General features: G+C 42.0%; 2 protein-coding genes across 3 annotated transcripts in view; one reads left to right on the top strand and one right to left on the bottom strand.

Moving 5' to 3' along the window:
- EXO1 (exonuclease 1) overlaps positions 1-18280 on the bottom strand; it is a 381281-nt gene that overhangs the window by 169704 nt on the left and 193297 nt on the right. The window lies entirely within an intron of this gene.
- Positions 8810-18280, top strand: part of OPN3 (opsin 3) — a 28186-nt gene continuing 18715 nt past the window's right edge. The window contains exon 1 of the mRNA XM_061626395.1: positions 8810-9324. Within this exon, the coding sequence (XP_061482379.1) occupies positions 8967-9324 (358 nt within the window). The 5' untranslated portion in view covers positions 8810-8966. The remainder of the gene's footprint in view (positions 9325-18280) is intronic.

The following is an 18280-nucleotide window of genomic DNA, read 5'->3' as shown; positions in this document are numbered from 1 at the left end:
CCAAGCTGGCTCACTCTGCTTTAAAGCCCTGCTGTTAACAAATAATTTGGAATGGTTTCAAGAGCGCTTTCAACTTTCCAAATCAAGCAAGCTGTAGATTCTTTGAGGTCCCATTCTGCATGATAGGCAGAGCTTAGTAAAGTCACAGAATCCCTTTCCCACATAGCTATGTCTTTTGCAGAAATACACAATCCACCAGCTTTATTCCTGTTCTGTGGGTGAAATAATTAAGCAGTTACAGGTTTATTAAAAAAATTACAAAGTCTGGGCAGGGTGGTGCTTCTGAAAGGTTAAAGGAGGAAGAAAATGCAATGCATTTGCCAGCTTTACTTCCTATTTACCTGTTTGTTTCATGCTTCTTTCCTCTTTCCCCTTGCTAAATATTTCCCTTTCTCTTATGGCACTTTAGGCATCTGAGGAGTTCTGGAACATGGCTGCTGATTGCAGCCAGGAATTTCTCCACATTTGACAGCAGGTATGTCCTAAAGGTATGTTCTTCATCATTTCGAACCTAATGACCCTGGATTCCTCACAAAGACCTTCTTAAGCAATTGCACACAGCAGTAAAGTCATAACTGGAAGTCTCCAAAACAGCAATGGGTTAACAAGATTTGGAAGATTGCGAGTATGTGCAAATGACTGCTGGAACAAAGTATTTGACCCAGACAACTGCATCATTCTCGTGGATGAAAATGCCCTCCTGAGAGTTCGGTGTTTGTTTTTTACCCCACCCCACCCTGTTACAGCTTCTTCAAGCAGTGGTTTGTCTAGCAGTGATTTGTTTGGGGGTGGTGGTGGAATGGAGACACTGGTATCCTCCCAGCAGTGGTGTGCTCTTCAGAATGGGGCAAGAAGTCAACAAGCTTGCAGAAGCTCTGGGGTGGCAGCCCCACAGGTGTGTGCAAGACCAGCACCACCAAGGGGCTGTCTCAACCTTGTCCTCTCCTCCTCACCCCATCTCTGTCCCAATGAGCACAGTCACTGGGTTTGACTGCCCTTAGTAATTTGGTGGCATTCCTCCCCTTTGTAATTTTGGAAACTGTCCCAATGGAATGATACGATGCTATGCCTCACCTTCACTCCCAGGGGTGTTCCAGGGTGGGGGAAAAGAAAGAGGGTGGCTCCCATGAGCATCATTCCCATACGGCATCCTCTTCCAAATTACAGAGGGAATGCTGATAAGGCTGCTGCAAGTGGCAGAAAAAGTTCTTTTTTTTAAAAAAAAATAATTAAAAAAAATCTGCCACCTCATCTTTAATATAAGCACATGCCTGAAGGTTCTTTGAAACTGCCTGCATGTGAAAGCTGCTAATATTAATACCCCACAACTTTCACAGGAGACAGATGAAAGAAGGAGGCAATGTTTGGCCCAATCTTAGTACAAAGCTACTCAGCAAGTACAAGCAAGGAATCCCTGTTTTTAAAAAGATGTTACTGTGCCATGGTTTCTGTTTATCTCCTGTGGAGGAAACCCAAGCTTTTGATCATGCTCGAATCAAATATAGATGCATTATTATTTTTTTACTATGATTTGGCCATGTTCCTTTCACATCCAAACCCAGCTAGTGAATATCTCCTTAGGCTCTTTCAGTCTAATTGTCCCATATGTTTACCCACCAAAGACTGGGATCTGTAAGTTTCCTTTTTTTCTGTGTATTAGAATTGTGATCTTTTTGTACTGTTATATGTGTTCTTCCTTTTCTTTTTTTTCAAAATAAACACCTATTTTAAAAACACTTTAGATTTGACCTATTGTAACAAATTCTGTGTTGCATATTAAGGAAGACTCAGAGGAAGAAAATGAGATATTGCCAGAGGGTATTATTTTCATACCTGCCACAGAGGAACCAGATTTTCAAGCTCTGTGATGTGATTTCTGCAAAATCATGATCAACCAGTGACCTTGATTCTCTATGGCATCTATTCTATAGTAGCAAAGAAAAAGCCCCACACTCCTTACCTATGCTTTTTTACAATTAACATTTTGCTCTTCTCTTTGATACAGTATTCTTCACATCCTACAGGGCATATCACGATCAGTGGTGTTGCATTGCATCTATATATAGATGAACCATTTAGCCATTAAAAAAAACTTACAGGAGGATGAAGGAAACCTTGTGCGTATTCTGCTGCTGTTCAGAACTATGTGTCTTCATTCTGCAAGTGACTCATCCTGTTCTCACAGTAGCCAAACAAATGCCCATGGGAAGCCCACAAGCAGGACTTGAGTGCAAGAGCACTCTCCCCCCCTGCAGCTACCAGCAACTGGTTTTCATTCTTCCAGAGATAATAAATTTATTTATTTATTTATTTAAAAAATTGGGGGTAAGGAGAAAATATTGGGGGGGGCAGCCCCTCTGGCTACGGGTTTACCCCAGACTGTTGTTTTGTTGTGGGTATGTGCAGCAACATGTCATTGACACATTAATAGTACATTCGAAGTGGATTTCTACTGAATCATCCAAACATCATCCCACTTTACCAATTGTTCTGTGATGCTTCCCTCACGTCCCTGCATTATTGCATCCATACTGTAACTCCATCCATTCCATTGTTTGTGTCCCCCCATTCCCAATTTCTCCCCCCCCCAACCTAAACAATCACTCACTTCTACAAACAAAACCACAGGAATACCAGTATCCAGCATCAACAGAGAGTTTGTAGGAGTGGCTATATCATAAAGAAGAGGATACATTTCAGTTCATTGCAAAGACGCTCTTGGGCTGTAGGGCATTTAAAGTATAACAAGAACTGGAACATTTGTAGTATAAAAAGTTACAGGTTTTTAGCAGAAATCTACAGAATACATACCAATTGCAACCAAAGCAGTATAACTGCCCCAGAACTTTTGCAAGTGCAAATGATATTGAAAGGAGAATTGTATATAACCAGCCTGATAGCATCATGAGCAAAAATCAAATAGAATTATGCCTCAAGGGAGGGCATTTTTAATTTTTTTTAGCATATTGTTGTCTAAATAAAGCTTCCAGAAAGTGCAGGAAACAAGCCCCAAAATAAGTATCTGGTATCAGAAAAGTACTAGTACAAATTCTGTTGCAAAACATGAGGTAAGTACAGTGCTATCCTAACCCTTCAGTTTTTGAAATATTTTCCAGCTATTTCTTTCCTTACTATTTCTTGAATGGCTTCAAGTAAGATGCAGTGGTTAGAGTGTTGCACTAGGACCTGGGAGACCAGGGTTCAAACCCCCACTCAGCCATGAAGCTTGTTGGATGGCCTTGGGTCAGTCACAGTTTCTCGGCCTAACCTACCTCACAGGGTTGTTGTGAGAATAAAACAGAGAGGGAGAAGAAGCATGTACACCATGCTGACCTCCTTGGAGGAAAGGTGGGATTGAAATGTAATAAATAAATAAATACTTGCACTGCAAAATGAATTCTGCTTTAAATCTAAGAACTGTAACATAGCAAAATGAGTGAAGTGCCAATCACAGCCTTTTCTTGCCCACTTCCCTAGATCATAAAATACATTGACTTACTACCACCCCAATCCTCATTTTAGTACTCTGCATATCTGAGGCACAGCAGGTGAACAGTTCACATTCAGCTGCTAATGCATTTGAATTTAGAGGGCAAATTAGACAGTGAGGTGAGTATAAGGGTGGTCAACAGTCACTGGCATGGTTAGAGATCCTCATCTGACCACTCTTTCCCCAGGGATGTGATTGAATAAATGCAGTACCCATCTCTTGGGTGTGAAGTGATCTATGAAACTAGAACACTAGATAATTGGTGAACATTAGATAATTGGTTATGACAAATGGCAGAAATATTCAAAAATCCCTTGTTTATCGCTGTCTCAGGACTCCTAGAATAGTAACCTTGAGACCAACCTCTAAATATTGGCTGTGAATGTAAGCCCTAAGGTGGACGTGCAATGTAAGTACAATTCTACAAAAAATTACATTCACATGTCCAGTCCTTTGAGGAATCAAGTTTACAGCAAAACTCATAAATGTTAAGCTAAATGTTAAAGGAATCCTGATGTGGTGTGCTACTCTGGGCATTCAACCATGGTTATTCCACATGAATTATGAAGCAAGAGATGCATTTCATATCACACCCTAAAGTAAGGCGAAGAGGATCAGTTCAATATACCACTATCTGGTACAAATATGTTGGTGTTTTTTCTTTCATTGCTTCTTCCCAGAAATCAATCACAAAGACAATGAATGCTACAAGTAAGAAGTGCAGAAGTAAAGCTAATCTGTATGCATTCCTCACTGAAAATGTAAGTTTTAAGAATGCAAGTTTTAAGAATGCTACAAGATTAGATGCTGAGATCAAATAGATGCTAGACACATTTCAAAGAAGAGTTCAATATGCTTAGGCCCACTGAAATCAATGAGAAATCACACCCAATTATCTGTTTGTGGCCATGTTCTTTAGAATACTGAGAATAATGGAGAACAAACCAAATTGCCTTCCTAATTGATTCCAGAAAACCTCATAGCAGCACAATAAAATTGCAGATCACCTCTACAATATTATTATCCGAACTCATTCCTTTATCCTGCACTAATGACTACAAATGAATGTAGAGCAATTCATTCTTTTTGAAAAGAGGAAATTACAGGAAGGAAACACATTCATCTAGAATGTTAAGATTTGTTAAAGCTGTGCATAATAATTAAAACTGTGTGTGTTCTGGAGGCGTTACTATAGTTGTTCATTCATAAATGTTGCAAAACATACCCCAATTCAGTTGTTAAAAGATGACTGAGCTGGTTTGTTTAATAAAAACCAAAAGGATTGTTTTTTAAAAGAAAAGTAAAATAAAATAGATCCCACAGATGGAGAAATTACCAGATACAATACATAGGAGAAGTAGTAGTATGCAGAATACTATGTTGATAGGTGAATGTGCTTTGTAAGCTATCGGAACAAACGCTATGGAAATTTAAGGCTTGGCAGGAACTTGTTTGTGAAAATAACATATGTGTTATATAAGTTGTTGATATCTTCTAAAAAACTGCGAGCGATAGCCAGCTAAATCAGAATGGACCCACTGAAATCAATGGTCTTCCGTACATTGATTTCAGCGGGCCTACTCTGAGTTTGGCTAATGTTACCTTATCACCCTGTGTGTATGTATATTTATGTGTGTATCAGACCATTGGTCCATTTAATTCAGTATTGTCTACATTGACCAGCAGAGGCTATCCATGATTTTGACCAGAGGACATTCCCCACCCTACTTGGACATGATGGAAATTGGACCTGGGCAGATGCTCTACCACTGAGCTACAATGCTTCCCCAGTTCATTGGCAACACATTTTAAAGGTTAGATCACGGAATTGCAATGCATCTTTTAAAAAGACATATGGTTAACTTACCAAAATTTTGAAAACAATTATTGGTATTCTAAATAATCAATCTTCCTCATGAGAAATTAGGCAATGTGTGTGCTGTGATTTGAGTTCTCAATCATTGAACAAGTGTGAAGTGTTGAATATTTAACACAAGAGTTTGTCCATACCAAGCGTTTGAAGAACATCTTGTGGTTTTTGAACCTAGGATTTTGCTGTGTGTGTACCTTACTCTTCTTTGAAATTGTTGAGGCCTTGAAGACTCCAGAAAATATGTGGCACAGATACGCATGGAACTCATTAAAATGAAAATGGAAATGGACTGCCTTCAAGTCGATCCTGACTTATGGCAACCCTATGAATAGGGTGAATGCTCATGTAAATCAATCCAGCTGCCTGCTGAGAGTGCAGAGAGCAGAGCATTTGTTTATTTTGCTAATTGGGAAGGGTCCAAATTGTGATTTAGGCACGCCCAAGGGCTTGGCCATGCCCAGTGAGTTTTTTTACTTTTTTTTTTTTTTTGAACAGCAGACTTCTATGCCATACCACAATCTGTATTTGGAAGTCAACTCTGTTTCAAGAGCTGTTTGATATAGGGCAAGGTGGGGTGATGTTTAAGAGGACGAAATCTCCCTTTATAATGTGATCCTTTGGCTACTGATCTTTTAAGCTGCAATCCTACACATTGACCTTGGAGTAAGTCCTGTTGAACTCGATGGTGCTTACTTTTGAGTAGATATGAATAAGATCACACTGTCAATGGTGTTGAACAACATATTTTCAATTCATTATTATTAATATTTACATTCATAGGTATGCCAGTTTCCACAGTCCCATATTGTCAGGTAAGTTTTTCATCCTCCTTTGTGATTTATGCATTTGTTTATCTAAAAATCATTTTGACTATACTGTCAAGTAATGCTTTGCATGCTGTCTTAGCTGTCAAAAATAGAACTTTCATAATATTGAACATATTTGGCAGAGAGTTATCAAGTGTGGAGCAATCAAGTGATATGCATGCGTGATTAATCATCATCACTCCCTCAATTTCCGATGTTCAGAGGAGAGTGCCATTTGCTTATAGAGACAAAATGCCACCATCAGCACACAAGAGGGAAGTAGTAGCAGGCTTGGGGAAATCCCAAGATTGGTAGAAGTACAAAAACCTTAGCGAAAAAAACCCTAGGGGTGGGAAACTCTCCAAAAGGACCCAATGAGGATTGACTAGTGGCCATGGAATGTTTTTTGGGGAAAGATTTATGGAACGGATTGGGTAGAATCCTGAATACCAGCACTCTAACATTTTGTTGCAATTCACGCGCGCGTGCGTGCGTGCGTGCATGCATGCATGCGTGCGTGCGTGCGTGCGTGCGTGTGTGCGTGTGTGTGTGCATGCGTGTTCCAGATCAGCATGTTAAGGATAGCAGCCAAATTCTATCACACCCACATGCAGGTAAGCATTACCCCTTTCAATGTTCATCTGATCAAAAAGTGAGCTACAGATTTTCAAGACAGATAAACAAATTGTAACACTGGCAAATTATGAGCAGTTCTGTAATTCTGTAGGGCAGTAAGGCAAATCATTAAAATCTATTTTAATGATGAAATCTGGAATTGGGGGGGGGAAGGGCCACTCATCCAGCAGTCATTGTGGATTCAAGCATCCCAGTGCCATGCCTCTTTACTCAAGAGGAGAAGCTCACTGAGTTCACTTATAAGTATACATAGCCCTGTTACCTTTTTAACCTACATAGCCATTTCCGTTTTCAAATTAGGACTGACAAACCAACACAACTATGTATTATGTTTATACAAACCAAGTCATCCTTAATTCTTGAACAGAATAATCTTGTATAGTGTTCCCTTGGAAGTAAGCTCCAGTGTGTTGAATGGGGCTTACTTCCTATCGCCAGCTCCTACTTAGGGTTGCCAGGTCCATGGCCTGAGACTGATCCTGTATCTTTAGGAGAAGAGAAGGTCAGCCAAGTGCAGGTGTTCTTGCAACTCTGTAATGGGAAAAACTGCAAGGTGGAATTCTCCCTCCCCCCTCCCCAACTTTTAAAGATACAGAAGACGTCTTGGAGGCCGGGCCTGGCAACCAAGAGGTCTTCTGTATCTTTAAAAGTTGTGCAGGGGGGAGGGAGAATTCCACCCTGCGGTTTTTCTCATTACAGCGTTGCAAGAACATCTGCACTTGGCTGACTTTCTCTTCTCCTAAAGATACAGGATCAGTCTCAGGCCAAAAACCTGGCAACCCTACTCCTACTCCTGATGACTGCATATACAGTAGGGCCCCACTTATACGGCGGGTTACATTCCGGACCCCCACTGAAAAGCAAAAACCGCCTAAAAGCGGAACTCATTGAATAGAATGGTGAGCTACACCCGAAAACCGCCATAAAAGTGGAACAAGCGCCGTATGAGTGGGGCTTTAGTCTAATTGAGACCGCTGCATTAGCGAAGTGCCATAAAACGAAGTGCTGTAAAGCAGGGCCCTACTGTACTACCTCCAGAACCAGAGGCTGCACTCCACTCTATACCAGCCGCTGAATAACAAAAGGGAAAGTGTGATTGTCCCTCTGTCCTGCTAGTGGCAACTGGTTAACAGGATGCTAGTTGGGCCAATCCATTTGGGCTTATCTTGAGTTAAAGAGTACCTTAAGCTACCTCCAGAAGCTCTTGAAGCACCTCCAATTAATCCATCAAGGGAAGCCTCAGTCCATTACATATTGTATATTTTAATATTGTCTCGTTAGTAGGCAGCCCAGGAAATATTTAATTTGTTGTTGTTATGTGCCTTCAAGTCGATTCCGACTTATGGCGACCCTATGAATAGGGTTTTCATGGTAAGCGGTATTCAGAGGGGGTTTACCATTGCCTTCCTCTGAGGCTGAGAGGCAGTAACTGGCCCAAGGTCACCCATTGAGCTTCATGGCTGTGTGGGGATTTGAACCCTGGTCTCCCGGGTCGTACTCCAACACCTTAACCACTACACCACACTGGCTCTCTGAAATATTTAATAGACGACTATATATTCTTACTTAACAACAAAAGGTATTCTACAATTTATGGATGGAAGCCCAAGCCCGACACATAAACAATCCACAAACCTTCCAGCCAGGGGCAACCACTCTTTTAGCCCAGTTCCATGCATTCCCCCTTCACATCCATCCTGACCGCTCAGGATCGGAAGCCGCTCAAGAGCCCTACTGGCTCAAGAACTCCTACTGGCGCTGAACTTAGGAGGGGAGCCTTCGCGTTCTTACGCGGGCTCCCCACCCCCGCGTACCTTCTAGCGGCCCTCGCTCGCTCTCGGAGGCAAGTAAGCCCCAGGCTGAACTTAACAGGGGTTGTCATTGCACGGCTGGAAGTCTTACTCGGATTTGCAAGCTTCTGCCCCGGCGGGCGGGAACGACTAGGCGCGCAGGAGGCCGGCCTAGGCCGATCGCTCCTCCCCGCCCCGCCCTGCCCCGCCCGCCCCGCCCTTAGCGCCCAGAGCTCCCGAGACCAGCGCTTGGCTGTCCAAAGGGCTGAGGCACGCCAGCAGCGGCCAGGCGCTCCCCAGCAGCCAGCGCGGAGCCAGCGCGCAGCTGCTTCGGCATGTGAGCGGAGTTTCCCGGGCATCAACCCCGAGCTATGTACTCCGGGAACAGCAGCAAGAGCAGCAGTCTGGAGCCGACGCCGGGGGAGGAGGAGTCGGAGCAGCAGCAGGTGGCGGCGGCGCCCTTCAGCGGCGGTACCTACGAGCTGCTGGCCCTGCTGATCGCCACCATCGGCGTGCTGGGCTTGTGCAACAACCTGCTGGTGCTGGTCCTTTACGCCAAGTTCAAGCGGCTCCGCACGCCCACCCACCTCTTCCTGGTCAATATCAGCCTCAGCGACCTACTCGTGTCGCTCTTCGGCGTCAGCTTCACCTTCCTCTCCTGCCTCCGGAACCGCTGGGTTTGGGATGCCGCTGGCTGCGTGTGGGACGGCTTCAGCAACAGCCTCTTCGGTAAGGGAACCGTGGTCTCCCCGCCTTGCCCGGCGCGCGGGACGCTAGCGCCTTGGAGCATGTGCAGAGGGACGGGGGGCGAGCCTTTGAAGAGCGTGACGCTGTAAAAGAAGAGGGAACCTCGGGTCATACGCATCATGGGCGCGTGTCTGCCAGTGCTTCAAAGTCAAAACCTGTGGAGTTTCTTCAGGGGTCAGATCACCCCCCCTCTCTCAATGAATACCTAGGAGGGAAAGGATGATGCCGTCCTCCTCGAAGCCCGTTATCTCCCGATTGCACTTTCTGAAATAACCCCCCTCCAACTTGACATCTAGCTAATAATCCCCCACCTCAAGATCTACCTGGCCTCCTCACCACCACCACCATTAAGAATGCCCCTTGAGTCAAGAATGTCACTTGAGCTAGAGTTCAGTCCCTGATACGTTGTTTAGATTTGGTGGATGTCTCTAAACGTGTGCAGAGTGCCCTTCTGGCTGCTTAATGTTAGGAAACAGGGCTTCTGGGTAATCTGCATCCTGGACATCTTTCTCTTCCTCTTTTTGTTTTTAATAGCTGCATTGCCATAGTGCATTTGTTGGGTGGTTCTTGGGAGATAGGTGCCTCTTGGGTCAAGCTAGGAGCTGCCATAAATGCTGTACATATCTCTTTCCCCACCCTCTATATGCCTTTGTTCCGTATCGGATTCCCTGTTCAAGCTTGTTCCTGGTATTTAGCTTGATTCCTGAATTACAATGGTGGCATCACTTTCATTCTCACCTTCTGACAGGCAGGTAATTTTCTTTTTTCTTCTAGCTGTTTGGGGTGTCTTCCCATCTCATTCCTACCACTCTGTGTATTGGGGCAAGGGTGGAAATAGTTAGAGAGAAAGTCTTTTGGATCCATAAAGCAAGAATTGTGTGAACACCCGGACAGCTCCATGCAGAGCACTAGCAAAGTGAGGGCGCTTGATCGCTTTGGTTTGCATAGATCTGCACAGCAATTCTTCAGGCTTGTTTTTTTGTGGAAATGGCCTTACTTTCCACTAGCGATGTGGGGCTGAAAATTATCCAGTGCTTTATTTTTCCATGGAAAATGTCTGTTTCATAAGTTTGTTAATAACAATAAATGGATGCCAATTGTAAATACATTATATTAGACAAGTTTGGCAGTTTCAAAGTTTCTAACTTTGTTTACTAAATACAGGTAAACACATGCTAAATTAGGTCACACTCTAGGGCATCAGAAAATTTTCTGATTCAAATTGAAAATTACCCTATGGAAATTATCCTATAGGGAAATATTCCAGAAAATGTTCCAGTTTAGAATTTTCCAGAAAACCCACATTACCTCTTCCCAATCAATGACTGCATCCTGCCTACTTTCCAGATCTCTACTTCTATGCTTCACAGACCTAACCTCTCTCTGACCATCATTCAATTTTACAAACATCTCCATTATAAGTTTGCCCCCCTCCCTCCTTTCACCATAACTTTATTTGCTGGAAACACCCTTTATTTTGCCATCACACCCATACTTGATCTTTGACAAAAGGCTGAGAAGGAATGAAACCATCATCTCTGTGACACGGGCTTACTGACTGACATCCCCCTGAACCTAGTCTTCACCACCCCCGCATAACTCTTGTGTCTTCATTTGCCCATCCGTATGTGTAGTTACCAATTACAGGAAACATATATAAACATATTCGTAAATTATCTCTGCAGCTCCTACTTTGCATTGTTTTTTTCAAACCCCTCTTCAAAGCTCATCTTTTCTGTGAGCCTACATTTAATTCTTAATGTAATTGTCATTTCCAAATGTATGATTTTTGAGAAGGTATAACATTTGCCTTCCTGTCCTTGCGTTGTCCCCCCCCCCTTTTATCCATTGTCTATTTTAGATTGAAAGCTTCTTGCAGGCCAGGGATTGTCCTGGGAATTATTACCTGGGAGTAAGCCCTATTAATCGTATTTATTTATTATTTATTTATTATTTGATTTATATCCCATCCTTCCTCCCAGCAGGAGCTCAGAATGGCAAACAAAAGCACTAAAAACACTTTAAAACATCATAAAAATAGAATTAAAATACATTAAAACAAAACATCTTTAAAAACATTTTTTTAAAAAAAGCTTTCAAGACATCTTTTTTAAAAAAGGTTAAAAACATGGTTTTTTAAAAAAGGTTTAAAAAATATTAAAAAGCAATTCCAACACAGATGCAGACTGGGATACGTAAACATGAAGAGACTTACTTCATAAGTAGACATGTATACCATTGTACTGTAAGTTAACTATACTGTGAATTCTTATTAAGCCCTTGCCTCTAGCTCTATACTGCAGGAAACATTCCTAAGCCTCTTGCAAAGTTTTCACATGTTGAATTTGCCATTTGAAGATTGGGGATTCTGTAACATCCCTCTGCACTTATTTGTAGTAGCATTTGCAGAAATAACTTCGAGGGAGTACCTGATCTCAAATGAACCCACCACAGGAAAGATGCATCCTGGTTGCTAGAAAAAAAGGAAGGGCAGACTACAGAGATTCCAAGGACTGCTAGATAATAAGACAGAAGCAGGAAAAGTGCACTGAAGTGGAGGGGAAAATAGAAGCCCTTTAGAACCCCAGGGATTCCTATTGCCTGATGTCCAGACAACTCCCTAATCAGTCACAGCTCTGACTTCACTCATTGGCTAAAAACCTGACAAGCATGAGCAGTCAGACTGACCCATTTCATAGAAGTTGCTTAGAAGGGTACCTGTACATCTTGCTTCATAACTTACTTTCTAGGATGGCTAGAGACTTACTTTTTAAAAAAATGAAAGCTCAGAGTCTGGGACCCCTCTTTGGAATGCTAATGAAGGCCTTCAGCACCTGTGAGCACCAGGTTGGCGACCCGCACACTAAAGATTAACTGCTGGAGGAAGAGGGGTTGTGTTCAGCTAAGACCTGTTTCTTCATTCATTCATATTGTGTCCATATGTGAACTTGCATTCATTCCAAGCATATGTGTTTGTTTATTGAATTGTCATTGTTTTTGTTATATTAATTGAAACTGTCTGCTTTTTTAAAATGCTGAATGGTATTGCTTGGCAAAGAGTTTAATTTCATAGGAAATGCTTATGTAGACTTTATCCACAAAAGAATTCAATGTACTGTCTCTTGAATCATGCAGAAAAACTCTAATCATTCTAACATGCTATTTTCTGCATTGTGGCAAGAAGCAGCCACCTTCAAGCCACAATTACAACATCTCCCTTCAGTATGCATGCATTTGAACTGCTTGTTGTCATTTTCTTTTGGAAGTCTGCAGTGTAAATTGGACTGCATTAATGAGCAAGAATTAAAGCTCTTAGAAATCCTGTTTTAAATAGACACCTAAGAACTGTCTTTTGTATGATGTAGGCATCCATCTGAAGTTCCCCTTCCAAGAAGCGGCCTGTTTACAAGATAGGTACACTTCACTAATTCAGCAACATACAATATAAATTGGTGCATGTTAGGTGTGCTGTTCTAAACACAGTTTCAAAAGTAAGGTAAACCCAACTGAATACAGTGGGAGTTGCTTCCATGTAACATGCATGGAATTTTGCTACTTGCCTTTAAAAACAAATAAAACCGCAAAACAAACATTAATAGGGTTGTATAAGAACACTATGAAAGTGCTTTTACAATGGATGCAATTAATATAAACAATCTGTTGCAGTGATCGAAGTTTATTAATTGCGCTTGGTTCTTGGCACATGACTGGACATGCTAAATCATGTAAATATTTGCAGTTTAAATAATTGAATCATTGATTCCCGTATAACCTGGTCTATAAATCAGTTGATATTAGACATAGACTGAATTTTACATTATGAAATTAAGTTTTTTGCACTGATGTATATGTACCTGCATTGATGATACACGTGTAGCAGTACTTGTCTAATATTAATTTTTTTGCCATTTGCATTAGCCATTTTTTTAATAGTCACTTCACTTTAATCCCAAATCTTAGCATTTATCTGAAGTTTTAAGATTGGGCTGCTAGACCCATTGCAGGCAAACTAAGTTCTAGTACTCTGACTTACTGAGTTGGCAGTAAATACGCACCATGAAACTAATATTCTGTCTCCTGCATCTGGCATCTTTGAGATCAACTTCAGCAGAAAAGTGAGGAAAAATTCATATGACTTCCTCTTTCAGTGTATAGACAACATATTTATTTATTTTATTTTGTATTAATCATATTATATGTAATCGGCCATATCATACGATGCATCTGACAGCCTATGCAAGGAAACAAAGCTTTGATCTTCACATTGAAAACAATCCAAGGTGACTTTTATCCTTTGAACTTCACTAACATGGCTAACAGCTTCTAGTTGTTTTACTGAAGTGTCAATAATTCTTGATAAAGGAGACTGAGAGTATCCTAACTATCCAAACTCTTGCACTAAGGTGGTATCTTCCATGCATTAAACCACACTTCTTCCATATATTAATCTCCTTATCTCAATTGTTAATCTACTTCATTCTAGCTGTAGTGTGCCACAAGCGATGATCAATTGTGTCAAACATATCTGCCTGTCTCAGGGATTCGTTTAGAAAAGGATTCAGGAAGCTCAAGCGAGTGAATTCAGTAGTCTCATATGGCAAACTTCTTCCTAAGGAAATAAAGGCAAATTTTACAAGGTTGTATTTAGAAAGTAGATCAGTCTGTACATACAGAATCAGTGATGTGTAAAATTAACTTTCCTGTAGAATATTCAATTTAGTTGATTTTTACACTCGAAAAGTATGGTAGGAGAGCATCTTTCCATTACAGAATGGAAATAGAAAAGTGAACAAGCCTGTTCGCTCAATCCATCACTGAGTCTCTTGCTTTAAACCATTTCTTTCTTGCTGCCACAACAACTCCAAAATTACTTAAGTTATGTTATTGTATTCAGGCCTGCCTCTGCAGCAATGGGGAGAAAGCTGAGATTCTGAGGAAGCTAAAAGGAGCTTAGGGTCGCTGCTTCTGGCCCAAGGGCTGTGTCATGCACCTTGCTCTGTTTCCCAGTTGGTCCCAGCCCTCACTTCACTTCTTGCTCATGATTCTGGACTGAACATAAGAAGCTCCCATACACAGAATCAGACCATGGGTCTGATTGTCAGTATTGTCCACACTGACCGGCTCTCCAGGATTTCAGGAGTCTCTCCCAGCCCTACCTGGAGATGCCAGGGATTAAACCTGGCACCTTTTGCATGCAAAACATGTGCTCAGCCACTTTCCAGAATATGGAGCTATCTGTGGCAAAGTGCATGCAGTGGTACCGAGTGAATGGTACTGAGTCAATGTGGAATTAATAACTGTAAAAGGAGCCATTTACCTTCCAGAGGCAGCAGGGGAAGAAAGACCCCTCATTGTTTGATCAGATGGGTGGTTCTTGTTAGAAGCTCTAGGTTTCAGTTGTGTGTTACTTTAAAATAAACGTTTAAGTTCCTTTAGTCTGTTCTTACTGGAAGTATGAGGGTATCTCTGACTCTTCCAGAGCAATAGGCTTTTCCTTTTGGAGGCTACATTTCCAGCTCCCAGAAAAAGGACTTGAACACCCTCCCCCAATTATCTGGCATTTTCCCATTCAGCTAATTGAACATTTCAGCATGTCAGAGCATTTCAGCAGAGGCTTCAGCCCCTATGGGAAACCTCGGCCACCATCTTAATTGACGGCAAACCGCAAAAAACAGTGGCGAAAAAGGTAAGTGAAGTGGGGGGATGGAGGGTGGTTCAGAAGCTCTTGTCCCAGGATACGGGCCCCCAAGAGCTCCGGGCCCATAGGCTTCAGCCTACTAAGTTTAATGTATAATCTGGCCCTGCTGAGGAGGCTGTCAGCTCAGCCATAGATATCCTGATCTCATTCAAAGATGTTCCCACCAAGAGAGTGTCTCCAGCTGACCTGATGATCAGGGGGCTGGAAACAAAGCCCTATGAGGAAAGACTGAAAGAACTGGGCATGTTTAGTCTGGAGAAGACTGAGGGGAGATATGATAGCACTCTTCAAGTACATGAAAGGTTGTCACATAGAGGAGGGCTGGGATCTCTTCTCGATCGTCCCAGAGTGCAGGACACAGAATAATGGGTTCAAGTTGCAGGAAGCCAGATTTCGACTGGACATCAGGAAAAACTTCCTAAGTGTTAGAGCCATACGACAATGGAATCAATGACCTAGAGAGGTAGTGGGCTCTCCGACACTGGAGGCATTCAAGAGGCAGCTGGACAGCCATCTGTTGGGAATGCTTTGATTTGGATTCCTGCATTGCGCAGGGGGTTGGACTTGATGGCCTTAAGGCCCCTTCCAACTCTACTATTCTATGACCTCAAGACCTGGTCAGGATTGTATGGAGATGATAGGTAGATTATATGTTCTACCATTCTTTCACTTTTTTATCAAGTTGGAGGCGATAGAAGGCTTTTTTGCAAGTCTGCAGCTCGGGGCATTTTGAGTGGAGGATTGGAGCACATGTGGAGAGGAAGGTTTATCCTTCTGAATACTTGTGAAAACACTTCTGTGTCTTAATTAGACTTGCTTTTTATTAATTGGAGCCAATAGGAGGCTTTTTCAAACCTGATTTTGGGGCGGGGGTACTGCGGGCCAGATGGGAGGCCCCAGGGGCTGATTGCAGCCCCTGGGCCAGTGGTTTCCCACCTCTGTTTTAAGCTGTTCAGCTTTGTAGAGCTGCATGCTGAAATGTCAGCAATAATGTAATTGTAATTATCATTTGTATAGTGCTTAGAGCTCATACGGTATATTGATTAGAGAGTTGGAGTAGGACTGGGGAGACCCAGGTGACACTCCCCATACACCCACAAAGCTTTTTGGACATAATGTGAAACAATGTTTTAGCATTACAAAAATAAGCTGTAGTGAGCCTTGGGTTTGCACACTCCCCTCCTCCTTCAGCATGACTGCAAGGATGAGTTCAGAAGCTTTTGTGTTTTTCATTTTAAATTAACCACTGCTTGTTACACCATCCAAACACAGGCAAAATGTGGTTAATCTTAATTATGGCTTGTTGAAACAAATCCAACCTCAAATCCTAGCTTATGAAACTGACATATTTCAACAAACCATATGTAAGACTAACCACAGTTAGTTGAGTTCGAATGACATGCTAAACCATGGTTAATCTAAAATGGAAGCAGAAGCTTCCCATTTTCTCCTTGCCATGCTGGAGCGGGGAAGGGAAGGGGAGAGCATGCAAGCCCAACACTTGCTTTGCCTCATTTTTTGTTACGATAAATCATAGTTTAGTGTTGCATCCAAATCAATATCTCTCAGTCTGACCTACATCACAGGGTTGTTGTGAGGATAAAGTGGAGTGGAAGAACAATGTATGCCTTTGTAAGCTCCTTCTGAGAGAGGCAGGGTATAAATGTAGTAAATAAACATCCTGTTTCTGAAATACTAGGCATCCAGGCACAACTACTCAAATGGGCTGGATTTGACTCTTGTCACAAGAGAGGCACTGGGTACACTTGCTGTGTATTTCAGAAGTGTAATATGACTCTTTGTGTTTCTTTCAGAAGTATAATAATGTGTTTCATTTTAGAGGTGTGGTGAAAAATATTTGAAAACTACACTGTAGTTTTCTGACCAGAAATAATAAAGATAATGTTTAAGTTCTTTAAATGTAGTATGATGGGTGGCAGGAGGAGGGAAGATTAACATGGGGGTGGTAGTAGAAGCAGGTTTGAGAAAAGGGCATACTGGTATTTAGAGCCCTTCTGGGCAGCATAGATGAGTAAGGTGGCTGGCACTTAGGGTAGAGGGCAGTGTTTTGGGAAGATCAGTTTAGTGTAGGAGATGTGAAAGTATTCAAAACGGAGAGGAAGGGGAGAGGAAGGGAAGAGTTGGACCCATGGTTCTTCTGAGGTTGGGGGTTACAACTTGAGGCCATCACTGGGTGATCGGCAGCTACATCTTCAAGGTATAACCAACAGTACTTTTTTTATGCTTTGACAACAGACAAAAACATGCCAGAAAGTACAGCTACCTGTTGCTGAACCCTTTTTTCCTCCCTTGAGCAAGGGCTTTTGTGCAATGGGAGCAATCTGCAGGAAACAGATCGCCAGCAATGATTTCTGCCACCACGTCCCTGCCCACTGTAAAAAGCTACTTGATTACTTTTTCAGGGCAAGGTATATTACAGTTAGAAACAGTACAGTCTAAAGATCTGTTCTGATTTGTTTTAAACATGTTTTGAGGTTTTTGTTGTTTTGTCATTTGTAGTTTGCCACCCTGGGCTCCATTTGGGAGTGTAGAATTTATATTCTATGGGCTTCAAAACTTTGATCTGAACTTTACAGACACAAAGGGAATGATATGTAAGATGACAAGTAAATGCTGTAGAGTACATGTTCAGAGTGTGTTAACACAATGTTCTGAGAAAACTGTTGATCTTTGACCTTCTGGAAAACCACAAAATAGATAACACGTGTGTAGCTCAGCAGTTTCTATCACAAATAGTTGAAATATGTCGGTGTGATGATGGAAATCTGCTTCTGTATGCCTTAGAAATTTGCTATAAAAATGAGCTGAATATTGTCTATAGCAGATAATTTTTTGGACTGACTGGAAGCCTCCTAGTCTGTTGGAATTTTCTCTCCAAACAGCTGTTTGTTTTCCTTTCAGTAAAAATGCCTCTGGCAAGATCTGGATTAACCACAACACAAAGCTCTGTTTCTTCCACAGGAGGAAGGGTGGGATATACATTTAATTAATCACTGTAATCTTTCCTTGCAGGAATCAAGTGAAAAGATAACAGGCCTGTTTTGGCCATTGTGTGCAGAGTAGTAATGCAGCCGTATACAGAAACAGATTTCTGTGTCTCTTTTACCTGAATACACTGCAAAGGCATAAGCCACAGCATTAACATGGGAAATTAGCAGCAGGACAGAAGTAAAGGGATTTTGAAAAGATGGGCAAGTTCAGAAGCCAAAGGTAGTGCTC

Source organism: Rhineura floridana, chromosome 4, assembly GCF_030035675.1.
Source record: "Rhineura floridana isolate rRhiFlo1 chromosome 4, rRhiFlo1.hap2, whole genome shotgun sequence".
Classification (NCBI taxonomy): domain Eukaryota; kingdom Metazoa; phylum Chordata; class Lepidosauria; order Squamata; family Rhineuridae; genus Rhineura; species Rhineura floridana.
The sequence above is the reverse complement of the archived record's forward strand: the minus strand, read 5'-3'. Positions and strand labels throughout refer to the sequence as shown.